We start from the raw sequence: 16,936 nt of genomic DNA on the forward strand, positions 1-16,936 counted from the left end.
ATGTGAATGTGTCTATAAAAACGTATATGTTGGTTTACAGTACTGACCTCTTACAATGATGATCATTTTAAACGTTGTGGGTTCCCCTCTAACTTTTTTGAATGTGAGGTGTTTTATACCAAGAGTCAAAATCATAGCATTTACCATTATTTGATCCTTGCATCATGTTATGTGTGTGTTGTCATTCTTTTATCTTAGAAATGTTAACCTTTAAAGAGTAAGATCCTTTTTGTTAACATTAAACAGCCCTGAAATTACTATCGCCAAACCCACTGTTCCAACAATCACCACGCTGATTTGGTTGAAATAACACCTTGATTCACCCCTTTTAATGTGAAAATATGCTGGCTCTATACACATTTATTACACATAAATGTTAATCATTAGAGAGTCATCGAGTCTCCTGGACACACTGGATCTGATACTTTTGGCCACTGCACAACAGTATAGTTTAAAGCGCCCATATAATGCTCATTTTCAGGTACATAATTGTATTTTGAGGTTGTACCAGAATAGGTTTACATGGTTTCATTTTCAAAAAACACCATATTTTTGTTGTACTGCACATTGCTGCGGCTCCTCTTTTCACCCTGTGTGTTCAGGTCTTTATTTTAGCTACAGAGTGAGACATCTCACTACTGTACTATCTTTGTTGGGATTCGCACATGCACAGTAGCTAGGTAAGGATCACATCAGCTAGCTAGCTGTTTCTCTAACTTCAGTCAGTACAAGGCAGGATTAGCCAGGAGACTTCTTCTAAACGAGGGCGCACTTCCAACTTTGTGTGGAATGTAAGTAGTTCTTTTGTAGATTATGGTGAACTTGTGTGTTGTAGCAGTGTTTTGCCATTAATAATGAAGGGGCTGGTAAAGGTGCACAGTTCTGAGACTCTATATACATATATAAAAAATAAAAAGATAACTATGGTTTTATATACAGTGATATACAGTGTGAAGTAATGATATTGCACAGTAATGAAACTGCACAGAATTATCAAAAGTTTACGATCACCACAAATTTTAAAATATTAAAAAGGTTTTAAGAATAGTTCAAATGTACCATGGATTTGACGTAATACTTTGCAGAAATATTAACAAATACATTTTCCAGGACATTAATTAGATAGTTAACCTCAACATTGACTAAACAGAGTCATATACCTAACACAACTTTTTGATTGAATATTTGAAATGTATTGTATATTGTATGATGAATTTAGAAATCCTCTTCAAAAATGCTTGGTGACACAAAGTCAAGTTGTTTTTCTTAAGAAACATTAACACAGTAAGCCAGGTGTCCCAAAACTGTTTTCTGTGAGGGCCATATAATTTTCCATTTCTCTAATGGGGGGCCGGGTCGGTTACATGGGCAGGAGTGACTAACAGTATTATTGTTGAGATTCTATTATGATTTTAAATATATTTAGTATGCCTCCTAAATCTAGATTAATGTTAGATTATTATTTTGTTAAGCACTGCACAGACAAAGGAACATTACTTTATAAGAGAAATATAGCCTATTAAAAGAGCATTATTACTATCATAGTGAAATTGTTTCATATGTATTGCTATTGAAATCAAAACATACTTACATTCAGTGTGAACTGTGGACTTGCTTCTGGCTGGTGAGATGTCCAATGTCAGGTTCAATTCCTGTCACAGCCAGTCTCAAAGACTGATGCAAATGTTCATCAGTTAATCTCAGGGGAGTTTTCATCAGTTTCATACGTGAAAAGGTTTGCTCACAGATATACGTGCTGCCAAAAAGTGTGGACATCTTCACTGCATGCCTTTTGATTTTTGGGTATGTCTCGTTTGGGACGGTAGCATAGAATTCAATGGGACTGTTGGGTTTAAATGCGTCTTTCAAAACATCACAATTCTGTAACTCAGCCAACTCAAACTGACAAGAAGGCAGGGCTTCGTCAGTGTCGACAGCAAAGGGGTTCTGGAAAAGGAAGATTTCTTTAGCGTGGACATGTAGCTCACGGAATCGCACAACAAACTCTGCCTTAAGCATTTCCAGCGCTTCCACGGACTTTTCAGCTGGTAATGGGGCCACTGGTTTCTCAGCTGAGAGGCGTTGGGTAGTCACATACTAGTTTCCCCTTGCCTTTTAGCTGTACGTTGAGGCCGTTCAACATTTCTGCCACGTCTGTTACAAAGGCAAGGTCCCATTTCCATTCTGTGTCCATCAGTTCTGGGACAGGTTTGCCCTTTGTCAGAAGAAAGGCATTGATTTTGGATAGCAGCTCGTAAAAAAACGCCTCAAAACTCTGCCCCGGCTTACCCATCAGACTTGTGTGTGGTAAAGCACATCTCCGTGCGCAGACTCCAGCTCGGAGAGAAATGCTTGGAACTGCCTGTGTTTAAGTCTGTTTGCGCTGATGAAGTTTATACATGACACCACCACCTTCATGACAGATTCCCACTTCAGAACTTTGCAACACAGAAGCTACTCCCAGTACAGGGCATGGATGTAAGGATACAGAGCCAGGCAGCATGATGGAGACAACCGTAAGACAGAGAACACTACAGGCATGCTTTCACCTTCGACCCTATAGCTGCTGGTTAGTAAATACACAGAAACACCAAAAGCGGGAGGAAACGTAGACTCAAATGTGTATTGATACTGGGATGTCTACACTGTGTGAGTCGATTGACTTCAAAAAGTTCACCATTTTACTCAAACCAAAGTTCAAAACACCTGTTCATGTATGTCTTCTTTAGTCCATTGGCTGTTTAGGTATATTCATGGCATATGTCACATACACATTCTGCACTTACTGCGGCGTCTTGTCTAGACTGTTTACATATTTGTGCTCATCATCTCTACATTTTATGTACTGGTGTTATGTTGAATACATTTTGAATACATATTTCTAAAATTGTATTATGTTTTTGTTGAGTTATTATAAAACAATACTTTTTCTGAGCTTTGTGAATCTTGCCCCCAGACAAAAAACCCATATTACAAAAAAGAGTAAAACTAACACTAAAACTAAGTATTTTCAAAAAATAAACTAAAATTAAAACTGCTTTGTTTTCTGACATGAAGCACAATGTAACTCATTTGACAGCTAGTCTATGCTTTTGTAAATCCAGTTTCCTTTTGGTCCAACACCTTTTAATGGAATGTCATCCTTTTTTATTTGTGGAATCACACACCAAGTTCCGCCTTAATCATTTCCGGCACTTCCACGGACTTTTCAGCTGGGAATGGGGTCACTGGTTTCTCAGGTGAGAGGCTTTGGGTAGTAGGGAGATGGGTGAAGTCTTGTGTTTGCACTTATCCCACAAACAGTGCTAGTTTCACCTCAAATGCTTTTATGTGGGCATACGTGTCGCATACTAGTTTCCCCTTGCCTTGGAGCTGCACGTTGAGTCCGTTTAACATTTCTGTCACGTCTGTTAAAAAGGCAAGGTCCCATTTCCATTCTGTGTCGATCCATTCTGGGACAGGTTTGCCCTTTGTCAGAAGAAAGGCATTGATTTTGGATAGCAGCTCGTAAAACACGGCTCAAAACTCTGCCCCGGCTTAACCATCAGACTTCTGTGTACGCAGACTCTAGCTCGGAGAGAAATGCTTGGAACTGCCTGTGTTTAAGTCTGTTTGCTCTGATGAAGTTTATACAAGACACCAGCACCTTCATGACAGATTCCCACTTTAGAACTTTGCAGCACAGAAGCTAACCGTACAGGGCATGGATGTATGGATACAGGGCCAGGCAGTATGATTGAGACAACCGTAAGACAGAGAACACTACAAGCGTGCTTTCACTTGCAACCCGATAGCTGCTGGTTAATAAAGTAGTACGCAGGAACACCAAAAGCGGGAGGAAGCGTGGAATCAAATGTGTATTGATATTGGGATGTCAACACTGTGTGAGTCGATTGACTTCAAAAAGTTCGCCATTTTTCTCGAACCAAAGTTCAAAACACCTGTTCATTTATGTCTTCTTTTTTTAACAGAACAGAACAGACAAATACAACTGAACAAGAACAACAACCCTCTCCCACCCCCCACCCTCTGCGGTCTCGAGAAAACAAAAACAAACAAATAAACAAAAACAAAAAAAGAAATCATACCTTGCCTAGTCGCTCTCCTCTAATTCTTGTGATGCTGATGTCATTAGGACGGATACTTGTGCTGCTGCGTTTTTCCATAGGTCTATACTGCCCTACAAAGGCAAAACGCCGTAACATCATGTTTGGGCAAAAATGAGTTAATGTCACTTTTGGGGTATTTGAGACCTCCTTTATCATGTAAATAAATATTGTGAGTCAATTTGATTGTTTTAACGAGAAAATAAAAGACTATGACAACCTTAACATCCAAAACCAATACGAGAAACCACAGCAGAACGCTGTAACAGGTGTTACGGCTGTTTGCCCGCTGTTACGGCACGCTGAAGTTGAGTTAAGGTGTTCTGACTTTGTTTAGCCGGCCATCAAGAGAGATGTTACTGTGCCGCCGTGATGTTACTGTACTCTGGCCTCGTCGTACTGTCAAAGTTTGCCGCTTTTAATTGTCACCAAACTACGTAACATACACACAATATATCTTTCAAATAAAGTGGCGATGATTCCTATTCTGTCAGTGTCCGTGACAGCCCAGAGCTAGCTAACTTTATAGCGCTAACGGTGATGCTGACACACCTCCTCACTTTGCGGAGCCTCACATCAGACGCCGAAAACGAATCATTAAATACACAGCTGGCATCCTACCTTTCCATGCAATCCGATATAATCCATGAAAGACATAATCCAAACCACGTCATCTGCTGTATCCACAACAATCCATACGTGTTTGAGCCATATTTCCTTCTTGCAGGTGTTCATGTCAAATCTTACACAAATCCATAAAAGCACTAAGCTAGTCATTGCTAACGTCCGTACAAAGTATGCTAACCTAAATGTCATCTCAGCATTAAAAAGTAGTAATCCAAGTCAAGTTCGTTGATTGTGCATCTTGAGCAGTTTGGAGGCCCTTAACCCTTAACCAGGGGCTGTTCTAGGATCAGACCTTTAGGGGGGCTCAGCCCCTATTGAGAATATGACACGGATACAGTGCTTTGCAAAAGTGTTAAACATTATAAATGTATTGTTAAACAATAAATATACATATGTATTCAATTATAATTAAATTATCTTTATTGAGAAAATATTTCTTGTATTTATTCATACTGTATACTGTACTGCAAAGTAACTTATCTGTCATACTGTTCAACTGTGTTAGTGTTGCCATATTATCCTGATCAAATAGCACTAAATAGGAATGACTACACCTTGGTTAGGTGTTCTTATAATGGATGTAAGTATGGTGAACAGCAAGCAAATATTGATTATATGTCAGTTACTGCCTTTTGCCTTTGCATGACTCCTTGTTTTTGGCACATGATACAAAGGCAGAGTACAGTAACTACCAAACAAGGGTCAAATGTCAATTTTGAACTCAAGATTTTTTGCATACAAACATTTCTTCATTATAACAACTAGTTGTCAAATTTTGGGAGTTCTACCTATAATACTTTTGTCTGGACAAAACAGAAACTTTAAAGTCATTTTTCTCAGTTTCACACTCTAGCGAGTTAAGGTCTTTTGCCTTTGCAGGGCAGTATAGTCCATGATTTGGCTTTGTTAATCCTTGCGGTAGAGAGCTCCAGCATAACTATGTCAAGAAAATACACCAGCCACTGTTTTACACAAAGCATGTGTGGGGGGGAGCCAGCCCTGAGCTAACATTTTTTTGGTCACAGTTGATCCGGCTAGCCAAATTTTCTTCTGTCTCCCAAGAAGGTGTAATTTATAGTCATCATTAAGTAACAAAACAATCGGGTCAGTAAGAAGTCGACATCCAATCACATCAGATATTATTGATGTTGTTTTATTGCAAAACTCATGCACCTGTGCAGGAAAAGTTCCAGTTTGTTCAGGTTGGCAGAACGTGCAATAGGGAGTAGGAATGGCTTTAGAGACGTATCTCTTCTGAGGCGTCCAATATGTCCTATGGCATATATTGAAGTGATTGGTGATTTGGGTTCTTGGAACAGTGGCAAATGTTGTCCCAAACTGTCTCCCAATTAATTACGTTCGCCTCCGAGCTCAGCTCTCGCTCCCATTTCTTTACTATTGGGAGTTCTCCTACGGATACTTGCATCAGTTTAGCATAAATCCTGGACACTAATCCTCTCACAGGAGAATCAATCAATTTAATGATTGGGTGCATCTCAAGACTGTTTCCCCATGATACTCCATAACATTTTAGGGCTGATCTTAAGTGAAAATAAAGGAAGAAGGATGTCCTAGGGACCTCAAAGCTAGCTCTCAGGCCTTCAAAACTTAACATACCTTCATCATTGAATAACTGGTCTAGAGTATAAATACCTCTGTCACTCCACTGGTTATAAACAAAAGATTTGTTACCAAACATTGGCCCTCATTTATGAAACGTGCGTACGACCTAAAACAGGCGTACGACGGGCGTACGCCGATTCCTACGCAAAGCTCGGCATTTATCAATTTCGACGTGAGCGTAGGCTGCGATCAAATCTCACGTCTGGTCTGAACTCGTGTACGCAAGTTCTCGAGTCAGTGTGGACTTGCGGTGCAGCATATAATCAGTTTAACAGGGGAAGCAGAGGTCATCAGTTGATCACATATCAGCAATGGCAGATCTGGCTCTTTTAGAAGACCTCTATGCGCCGGTCTGCAACATTGTTTTAGCCTGTGGGGTTCTGCACAACATCTCGCAGGAAAACACGGTGCCATAAATGTAGCGATGGAGCCAGATGACCCGATGCCCAGAGAGCAGTGTCCAGAACAGCCACCAACTGAGGGCTATATGAAGGAGACAGGATATTATTCCTCACTTTTAAAATGTAGCCTATAGTGTTATGTTTGGCAATGATATTCAATACAGGAAACATGACGATGCACAACATTTTTATTTATTCTTCAGGTTTTTGTTTCTCTTTCAAGTGAATGATTTATTTCTGCCATTGACCAAGTTATTTTGGCTTGTTTTTCCAGCCCCTCAGGGTCCAGCACGGGGGCGGAGGACACGCGCTCCCTCAGCTGTTGCCTCGTTCCGACAAACACGAGTAAAATAAAAGACACTGCATAAACTCCGCTACCGTGTGTTTATTTAATTATAGGTACACCTACATTTAGGCCTAATAGATTGCAATAGAAGCCTGTATATTACTATTAGGATTATAGAAAATGTGTCAAGGATGTATAAATTAAATAGGCTAAACTTCAGCTGGAGTCCGATTTACTACGGCAACACTGTTGACCGCATCAGTGATCTCTTTTCATTCCGCATTCTTTCTACAGCCTTTAATACCAGTTTTCAGGCTGCCAAATAGTACACACGTTAGTGCAAATGAACCAGAGATATCAGGGTTTCAATCTCCACCTCTGAAAAGTGTTGCTTCTCAGCCGGATTACGTCTCGCCATGTCGTAAATTGTAGGGGTGAGGCCTCAAAACCCAGAATATATTGGGGCGTGATATTTAAATGACGATCGTTTCCAGCCGCCGCATTTATCAATGTACGACCATTCTTACGCTCGGATTGGTGTGATACGAACTTTTCATGAATCCCACGTGAAGCCTGTCGTAAGATGATTTCTGCGCTCATATCTGCGCTGGTTTCTACGTTAGGTTGATAAATGAGGGCCATTAAGTGTATGTTGTGCCAAATTGGGGTGTTCAAATGCCACTTATTGGTGTAGCGTAGTTGCTCCTCGACCTGTTTAAAGTTGGTCAATGTGTTGGTGATAATAGGGCCATAGGCTAGCATACATTTTTTTGGACACACACCTGTGAAGGCAAGGTCTTGCAGTCTTAGACTTCCAGTGAGGTTTTGCTCTATTTCTTTCCATGGGACTGTAGATGAGGGGTCCATCCACACTCTGATGGCCTGTAGCTGAAAGGCTCTGTGATATACTTTAAGGTTAGGGAGGGCCAGGCCTCCCATGTTTGTGGTACGTTGCAGGGTAGAGTATTTTAGGCTGGGTTGTTTATTATTCCAAATTTACTGCCAAATTACGGTATCAAGTTTCTTCCAGAAATGTATTGGTGGGGTAAGGGGATCCTTGTACTTAAGAAATTCACAGGAGGAACTATGTTCATTTTAACCACAGCAATCCTGGACAGTAGTGATGCCGGCAGTGCAGACCAATTGGCTATATCCCTTTGAACACTACTTAGTATAGATTCATAGTTGTCCTGGACAACTCGCTGTAGCGATGCATGAATGGTGATGCCCAAATATAATAATAATAATAATAATAATACATACGTTTTATATAGTGCTTTACATGGAACTCAAAGACGCTTTACAAACAAAAGAAACAAACAAACAAACAAACAAACAAACAAACAAACAAGATAAGTACATTATGGATAGGCCAATTGAAACAAGTGAGTTTTGAGCAGTTTTTTAAAGGTGTTCAGTGAGTCCGAGTTTCTGATGTGGATGGGGAGTGAGTTCCAGAGGGTGGGAGCAGCTATTGCAAAGGCTCGGTCCCCCAGAGTTCGGTGGGTTGATTTGGTGATGGGTTTGAGGAGGTTTAAGTCTGCTGAGCAAAGGCATCTGGAGGGGCGATGGTGCTGTAAGGGGTCTGTGAGGTATGGAGGGGCCAGATTATTGAGAGCTTTGTAGGTGGTGAGAAGAATTTTGTAATGGATGCGCTGTTGTACAGGGAGCCAGTGAAGCTGTTGAAGGACAGGGGTGATGTGTTGTCTTGAACCGGTGTGGGTGAGGAGGCAAGCAGCAGAGTTTTGAACGTATTGCAGTTTTTGTAAGACAGATGAAGGGAGACCATATAGGAGGCTGTTGCAGTAGTCAAGTCTTGAGAATATGTAATTTTGCTTTCGGTTGGTATCGTGTCACTAATAGCTGATGTCACCTGTCTGTTGTTCAACAGAAGAAGATTAGAATTATTCCAATTAATTATATAGCCGGAGATTGAGCTAAATTCATTAAAGATCTTAAGATTTTTTGGAACAGAGTCCTTAAGGTCAGATATGTACAGCAAAATATCTACAAATAACAATATCGAGTTGTTATTGGATTTAAGCTGGACATTACATATTTTATTTTGCCTTATGGCCTGGGCTAACGGTTCAAGAGAGATTGCAAATAGCACGGGAGATAGCGGGCATCCCTGTCTCGAGCCCCGCGCAATGGGGAATGGTTGTGAATGCAGGCCATTGGTTGAGACTATGGTTGTGGGATTCGCATATAAAGTACGTACCATGTCAATGAATTTGGCTCCCAAACCAAGCCTCTCCATTACTTGCCACAAGTAGTTCCACTCTAGGCGGTCAAAAGCCTTGTTATGGTTTTGGTGTTTTGTCTTATTTTGGTAGTCTGTTTTCTGTGTTGTATTTTGCTCAGTTTCCTGTTTTATTTTGTAGTTTCTGGTTTTCTGTCTTGTCTTGTCTATTTTACTTCCTGTCTTGTGTTTCTCTCCTTTTTTGATTGCTCTACCCAGCCTAATGTGTTTCACCTGTTTCCCGGCCCTTGTGTCACCTGTCTTGTGTTATCTGATTACCCTCTGTATTTAGTCTTGGTGTTCCCTTTGTCCAGTGTCAGATCATTTTGTGTGTTTTCCAACAGTGTTCAGTCCTGTCATCTCATCCGTGAGTTTTGTCAGTTGTTTCTGTTTTTGGATTTCCTTTGTTTTAGTTATTCTGTTCTTTAGTTGCTCACTTTGAACTGGATTTTTGCCTGCTGGATTTTTTGAACCTGGTTTAACCCTTGTGTGGTCCTTTGGGTCCTTGTGACCCAAAGGACAAAACAAGGGTTAATACAGCACCTTAGTGCTTGTTTGTACAACATTTTGGCCAGCTTAAACTGTGTTTAAATGTGCTCTAGAAACAAACTTTCTTACTTGCTTTACAAGAGACAGGGTTTAGAGAGCAATTCTCAACAAAATAAACGGAAGTACATAACCCTTGTGTTGTCCTTTTGGGTCCCGGTGACCCGAAGGACAACACAAGGGTTAAATAAATCCTCCACCGCTAACCTGCCGCCTGCCTACCTGCCTTGTCTCTGCATTTTGGGTCCGCCATTCCCTGCTACACCCTAACATAATGATCTGAACACTATGGACCCAGCAGAGACATTCGAGGAAGGACTTTGGGACCTAACATGTAGGCTCATTTGTGCTGTTGGGGAATGGAGCTTCACCAAAGGTTGGGAAGCAAAGGAGGCATTACTTCAGTCTGCTCGCTGGAGAGTTTCCACTCAACCCTGGCTCAGGAGCTCCCTGCCGGAGTGGATTCAGGACTTTTTGAAGACTCCTAGCTGTGAGCCATCACCCCAACATGCTAGCAGGCCATCTTTTTCCAAGCCTGCAAGCAGTCAGCTACCCCTGCTGCCCAGAGTCCCTGAGTTGACCAGTGTCCCAGCACTGCCCGGCGTCCCCAAGCTCTCCAGCGTCCCCAAGCTCACTAGCGTCCCCGAGCTGGCTAGCAGCCGTCTAGAATCCCGGCAGGCTAGCAGCCTCCCGGAGCCCCGGCTGGCTAGCGGCTTCCCTGATCCTCGGCTGACGTGCAGCCGCCCGGACCCGCCGCTGACGTGCAGCCGCCCAGAACCGCGGCTGACCTGTAGCCACCCTGAACCGCCGCTGACGTCTGACTTCCCAGAGTCTATGTCGACCGACATGGAGATGTCTGCAGCTTGACTCTTTAGTATACATGTATGTCTTCTTTAGTCCATTGGCTATTGAGGTTTTTTCATGGCATATGTCACATACACATTCTGTACTTACTACAGAGTCTTGTGTAGACGGTTTACATATTTGTGCTCATCTGTACATTTCATGTACTGATTTTAGTGTTGAATACATTGTGAATACATATTTCTAAAATTGTATAATGTTGTTATTACACAATACTTTTTCTGACCTTTTTGAATCTTGCCCCTGACATATTACAAAAAAGACTAAATCTAACACTAAAACTAAGTATTTTCAAAAAACTAGCAAAACGGCTTTAAAATTTAAAACTGATTTTGAAACAAAGTTTAAAATAAAAACTAATGCAAAACTATAATAACCTTGCTGGTGATGCTGTGTTTTCTGTCATGAAGCACAATGTAACTTATTTGACAGCTAGTCTATGCTTTTGTCAATCCAGTTTCCGTTTTACACATTTTGCAATACCTGTGGTCCATATTTTAATGGAATGTCATCCTTTTTTATTATAACTATCAAGGAATTTATTGTCCAATACTGTTGTCACAATTGTATCCAGTAAAAACTGTGTGTGTGTGTGTGTGTGTGTGTGTGTGAGTGAGAGAGAGGAGGTGACATGCTTCTCAAAGGCCAGGATGAGACCAATGTGACAGGAAGTGCACTTTTGAATATTTATTCTGTGATAACCAATCAGATGCATTTGACCATGTGACATACATTATCATGGCCCTGTGACATCACTCCTTTTCTCACTGAAATGCCAACAATTATTCTAACAAGACACAATGTCAAGATGATCCTGTTATGGGTTACACTGCTTGTTCTTCATCAAGGATGTAAGTGCTATTTTATTCTGTGCAAGTATTCAGTTGAGAATTTGCATGCCAACTAGCATATGGAGGTTTTGCATGATAAATGTTATACATCATACACTAATTGTCATTTATTTTTTTCATGTATTGTATGTTTTCATTTATTTTAGATTCGCTAGTTCCAGTTAGAACAGTTCAACTTGGTGAACCTGCAACCTTCACGTGTGCTCTCCATTATAAGAAGATTGGCCGGCCACAGCTCAACTGGTACAAGCAGAGTGCCGGGGAATCTCTGAAATTAATTGTGACAAAGCGTGAATCTACAAAACCTGAGTATGCACCAGAGTTTTCTGAATCAAGATTGGAAATAAAAAATGATAACAATTTTAGCAACCTGACCATCCTGAGGACAATCCAAGAAGATGAGGGAATGTATCACTGTGCATCCACGGAGCTGTATACAAGTCCTGTATGGAGTGGGACATATTTGTTAATAAAAGGTAATTATGATCTACTTTTATAGAGTTTGGCAAATGCCTCAGACACTGATCCAAACCTTCACTGTGGTAATGTTTAAGAAAAATAACTAAGATCACAAGCAAGTTTTGAAAAAATCTACAAACTTCCAATGTCAATCCAATTAAATATACAGAAACAGGTCATCTAATTATTTCCAAATATTTGTGAATACCTGATTGTTGCTGTGTATATGTTGTCTTAATTATTTGACAAAACGATCTTTTCAACCACTTAACACTAAACATGTTCCTGTGTTTTGTCCAACACATCCTCATATCCCGTAGGTCCAATCAATGTTTCAACAACCGTATTTTACTCTGAAAACACATGCACTGGACTAAAAGGGCTCCAGAGAGTATCAAACTACTAAAGTCACATTTGAGATATACTCTACTTCAAAATGTGCTTGGAAAGCCTTTTAACACAGTTTTGTATGACGCAGGAAACACTCAGAAGACATCAAACTACACTGTTGTTCAGTGGCCGACAGCATCTGATCCAGTCCGTCCAGGAGACTCTGTGACTCTCCAGTGTTCAGTCCTCTCCGACTCTGGGAACAAGAGGTGTCCAGGAGATGACCGTGTGTTCTGGGTCAGAGCTGGATTGAATAAATCTTATCCGGACATCATCTACACTGATGGAGGAAGACATAATGAATGTGACAAGAGATCTGACACTCAGAAGAGTTGTGTTTATCGCTTCTCTAAGAACGTCAGCTCCTCTGATGACGGGACTTATTACTGTGCTGTGGCCACATGTGGGGAGATATTATTTGGAGATGGAACTAAACTGCCAATCGGTATGATTCTGTGTTCAACACTGGAGGTGATATTCAAAACATGTTAACATCTTCACTGATACGTTTTTTACTTTGTTATCTAGAGCAAACACCACCAAGTGTTGAATTTATTGCGCTGGTGATAGCAACAGTCTGCTTGGTCATTTCTATGACTGGAAACATTGTTTTCTTCTGTTACCGAACTTCAACACCAGTATGTTCCCAATTTAAAGGTAAGTTGTGTTGACTGAGTCAGAAAGTTTAATTCGCCGATGGTCCTACTTAAAAAGTTTATATAGTGTAGAATGTGTAACAGAATTATAGATCTCAGTAGAAGTCAGTTATTTTCACATTATTAATACATTTATGTATCAGCAGACATTTTGTGTTACAGAATTTGTAACATTTGTTTTGTGTTAGCTTTACCTTTGCAGTACACAATGTCATTAATGAAGGATAGTTTCCAATTTTATTCATTTATTTTTATTAAATAAAACCTGTGCCCACCTGAGGAACTTTATTGAAAACTTAGATTCAGTATATAAGATTTCTGTTTTCTTTTATCATTAGGAATAGAAAACGCCTCTTCCCAAGCAAGACATGACAACTCAAGACAATCAGTACAGGATATTGTAAGTAACGATACCAAATTAAATTTTTTGGTATTTCATGAACATAATTACTCACAGCATCATTTAACAACATTAATACAATCAGCCTTTTATTTGCTGCACAGCCTGAAGATGGACTTGATCTGAACTACGCTGCGTTGCATTTCTCTGGAAAAAAAACTACAAGAGGAAGGAAGAAGACAGAGTTGAGAACTGAAGAAAGTGTGTACTCTCAAGTTAAATGCTGAATGTGTATGTGTCTATACAATTGTAAAGGTTGGTTTAGAGTGCTGACCTCTTACAATGAGGATCATTTTAAACCTTGTGTGTTCCCCTCTAACATTTTTGAGTGTTAGGTGTTTTATACCAAGAGTCAAAATCATAGCATTTACCATTATTTGATCCGTGCATCATGTTATGTGTCTGAATGCGTTGTCATTTTTTTTTTATTAGAAATGTTAACCTTTGAAGAGTAAGATCCTTTTTAACATGAAACAGCCCTGAAATTACTATCGCCAAACCCACTGTTCCAACAATTACCACACTGATTTGGTTGAAATAACACCTTGATACACCCATTTTAATGTGAAAATATGCTGGCTCTATACACATTTATTACACATAAATGTTAATCACTAGAGTCATTGAATCTCCTGGATGGACTGGATCTGATACTTTTGGCCACTGCACAACAGTATAGTTTAAAGTCCTCGAGTGTTTCCTGCATCAAACAAAACTGTTAAAAGTTTACGATCTCCACAAATTTTAAAATATTAAAAAGGTTTTAAGAATAGTTCAAATGTAACATGGATTTGATGTAATACTTTGCAGAAATATTAACAAATACATTTTCCAGGAAATTTAGATACTTAACCTCCACATTGACAAAACAGTCATATACCTTACACAACATTCTAATTGGATATTTGAAATGTATTGTATATTGTATAATGAATTTAGAAATCCTCTCCAAAAATTCTTGGTGACACAAAGTCAAGTTGGTTTTCTTAAACTTTAACACCGTAAGTGATTCCAAAAGATTTTAAATAACAGATCACATATTACCTTTTAATGACAAATAGGTGCTGCTCCAAGTAATCTCAATCCACTCTATGAGTGCACAATGATACATTCCATCATCTTCTTAAATTGTCTTAAAATTGTCAGATTGCTGTTACTTTTAAACTTTTACATCCAATCTCAAGGCAGAAACCTCTGGTCCATACACTCTAGTTTACATGTTTCTGCAGTTTCACAATTAATTTCAGAATCTCCCCAGCACTCTGCTTGTACCACAGGTGTCTATCGTTGAAGTAATTATCAGGTAAAACACGTGAAGGTTGCAGGTTTACCAAGTTGAACTGTGGTTACTGAAATAATAAATGACAATAGTGTATAAAGAAGCAACAAGGTCAATACGTGAACTATCACACATCTAGTTTGAGTGCAAATATAACATGAGAAAATATTTCAATAGATTCAATAGCACACTCATATCCTTGGAGAAGCAATGTAACACAGAACCCAATCATCTTGACACTGTATCTTGATAGGAAACTTGGTATTTCAGTGAGTAAAGTTGAGATTATCCTGTGAGTCAGTCATCAAATGCATCTGATTGGTTAACACAGAATAACAGTCAAAGTTCATTTCCTGTCACACTGGTCTAATGTATAGCATATTACCCCTTCTCTCTCTCATCCATTCAATAAACTATATGATGTTCATAAAGATTCTTGTTTTTCTGAATTTCAGGACCAAACAAGTTATTTAAATTTTACCAATTCATGCAAATACAGTATGTCCCACTGCTGTTACACTAAATCATAAATGCTACATCACTGCTCCTGCAATGACAGATATCCCTTCTTACTGAAAAAAACAAGACTACCTACAGCCATGCCAGCAGCTATGTGAGGTTGTACATGCATGCGTTGAAAACATACATCTGTCATGCTGCCGTCAGATTCCTGAACTGATTTTAATGAACAGAGGAAGAAGACTTTAATCTAAATATGAGATACTGTTGCACAAGAATCAGACCGGATTCTGAGATGTCTTTTCGGTGCAACGTCTGAGACTCAGTGTCCACCAAAAATACCGACAACTTGTTTTGCACCAACTCATTTAAATCAACTGTTTCTGTCTCTCCTCTGGCCTGGGCACTCTGCACTGAAGTACTACACAGCCAGGAAATGCAAATTTCAAGGTTAGCAAAGTACCAAACTGTCAGAGCGCTACTTTGGCTGGACGTTGTACTGCCACAAAAAATAAATAAAAAAGCCCTCAGTAGTGGCATAGTTCTATGGATGGCAGTGTCAAACTTTGTTTTTACAGCATCGACTATATAAAAGAAGTGGACGTGACCACCGTGAGGTCACCCATTGGTTTGTGGACTACTGTTTTTTAAGCCTTGTATGCCATTATTGGTGTGTTATAAAGACGCATACTCACTTTTTAGTGTGTTTATCAACGCCGTTTGGCCTCCATTGACTTACATTACCTTGCGTTTTGCATGTGAATTAACGGCATAGGAAGTAGTATGAAAGGACACAGGACTTTCACCCAGGAGAGTGGGGATTGCGTCCCGCATGTGGCGTTTCCTCGCTCTGTTGTTGGTGTAAACCCAACCCCGTTCTTCTTTTCCTAAAACTCAACCGTCGCTTTCTTCTTTTACTAAAGGCAACCCCGTTTTTCTTTTCCTAAACCCAACTGGTTCTTCTTTTCCTAAACTCAACCATAGCTTAGCGCGATAACACGTTCTCCCGATAACATGGCAAGATGGCGATAACACGCCACTTGGCATGTATGTTTACGCCCGCTGTATACAGCATAGACATACACGCGGATAGCTCAAAATGCGTACAGATAACACGCCACTTGGCATAAGAAAGTCAACGTGTATGTTTACGCAAAGTCATGATGTCATGTTGTGAGTTTAGCATTTTTGCCGTCACCATCTTGTTTTTGGAGCCAGAAGCGGCCATATTTGGACGAGAGGGTGGAGCTGAGGAGGAGCAAGGGGTGGATCTGGCTGGGAACCCAAGGACACCGTAGCGACTTGTCAATCACAAAGTAGCCACGCCCTAAAACATACACTGCTATATTGCATATTTTACTTTTAAATGGGAATGATAATTTACAAAATGGGCATCATGCATTTTTTAAGACTTCAAATTAGAGATTAAAACCATAAACTCATTAGGAAAATGTTTACTAAGGTAATAAATCAAGTGAAAAGTAGGGTCATTTTCTCGTAGATTTCTACTGTATACAATCATACTTCTTTTTGAACAAAGTCCTTCAAAGCACACATCAATATAGGTTGTTTATTCCTACCCTCTATAACGACCCATAGGAGCGTTTCATAAATAAGCGCCCCTAGAGGCAACAGGAAATACGACTGACAGGAGCGCTTTCCATCCTTAACCACAGAACATAACGGCTTTTGAATGCGTCATCAGCGTGAGTTGTGGTTGGGTTAAGGCACAAAAAAAATCATGTTT

At 39.9% G+C, this 16,936-nt stretch overlaps 1 protein-coding gene across 1 annotated transcript; it reads left to right on the forward strand.

Annotated features, from left to right (window-relative positions):
- The first annotated feature begins 11,480 nt into the window (after nucleotides 1-11,480).
- LOC114563367 (signal-regulatory protein beta-2-like) lies at nucleotides 11,481-15,095 on the forward strand. The gene is made up of 6 exons (XM_028590222.1): nucleotides 11,481-11,546; nucleotides 11,693-12,022; nucleotides 12,484-12,840; nucleotides 12,924-13,052; nucleotides 13,390-13,451; nucleotides 13,556-15,095. The coding sequence occupies exons 1-6, from the start codon at nucleotides 11,504-11,506 to the stop codon at nucleotides 13,676-13,678; spliced, it is 1,044 nt and encodes a 347-aa protein (XP_028446023.1). The 5' UTR covers nucleotides 11,481-11,503; the 3' UTR covers nucleotides 13,679-15,095.
- The last annotated feature ends 1,841 nt before the right edge of the window (nucleotides 15,096-16,936 follow it).

Source organism: Perca flavescens, chromosome 10, assembly GCF_004354835.1.
Source record: "Perca flavescens isolate YP-PL-M2 chromosome 10, PFLA_1.0, whole genome shotgun sequence".
In the NCBI taxonomy this organism is placed as follows: Eukaryota; Metazoa; Chordata; class Actinopteri; order Perciformes; family Percidae; genus Perca; species Perca flavescens.

Coding starts and splice junctions, on each gene's coding strand:
- LOC114563367 (XM_028590222.1), top strand. CDS start 11,504: ATGATCCTGTTATGGGTTACACTGCTTGTTCTTCATCAAGGAT. Junction 13,053..13,389: donor AGTATGTTCCCAATTTAAAG/GTAAGTTGTGTT, acceptor TTTTATCATTAG/GAATAGAAAACGCCTCTTCC. Junction 13,452..13,555: donor GACAATCAGTACAGGATATT/GTAAGTAACGAT, acceptor TTTGCTGCACAG/CCTGAAGATGGACTTGATCT.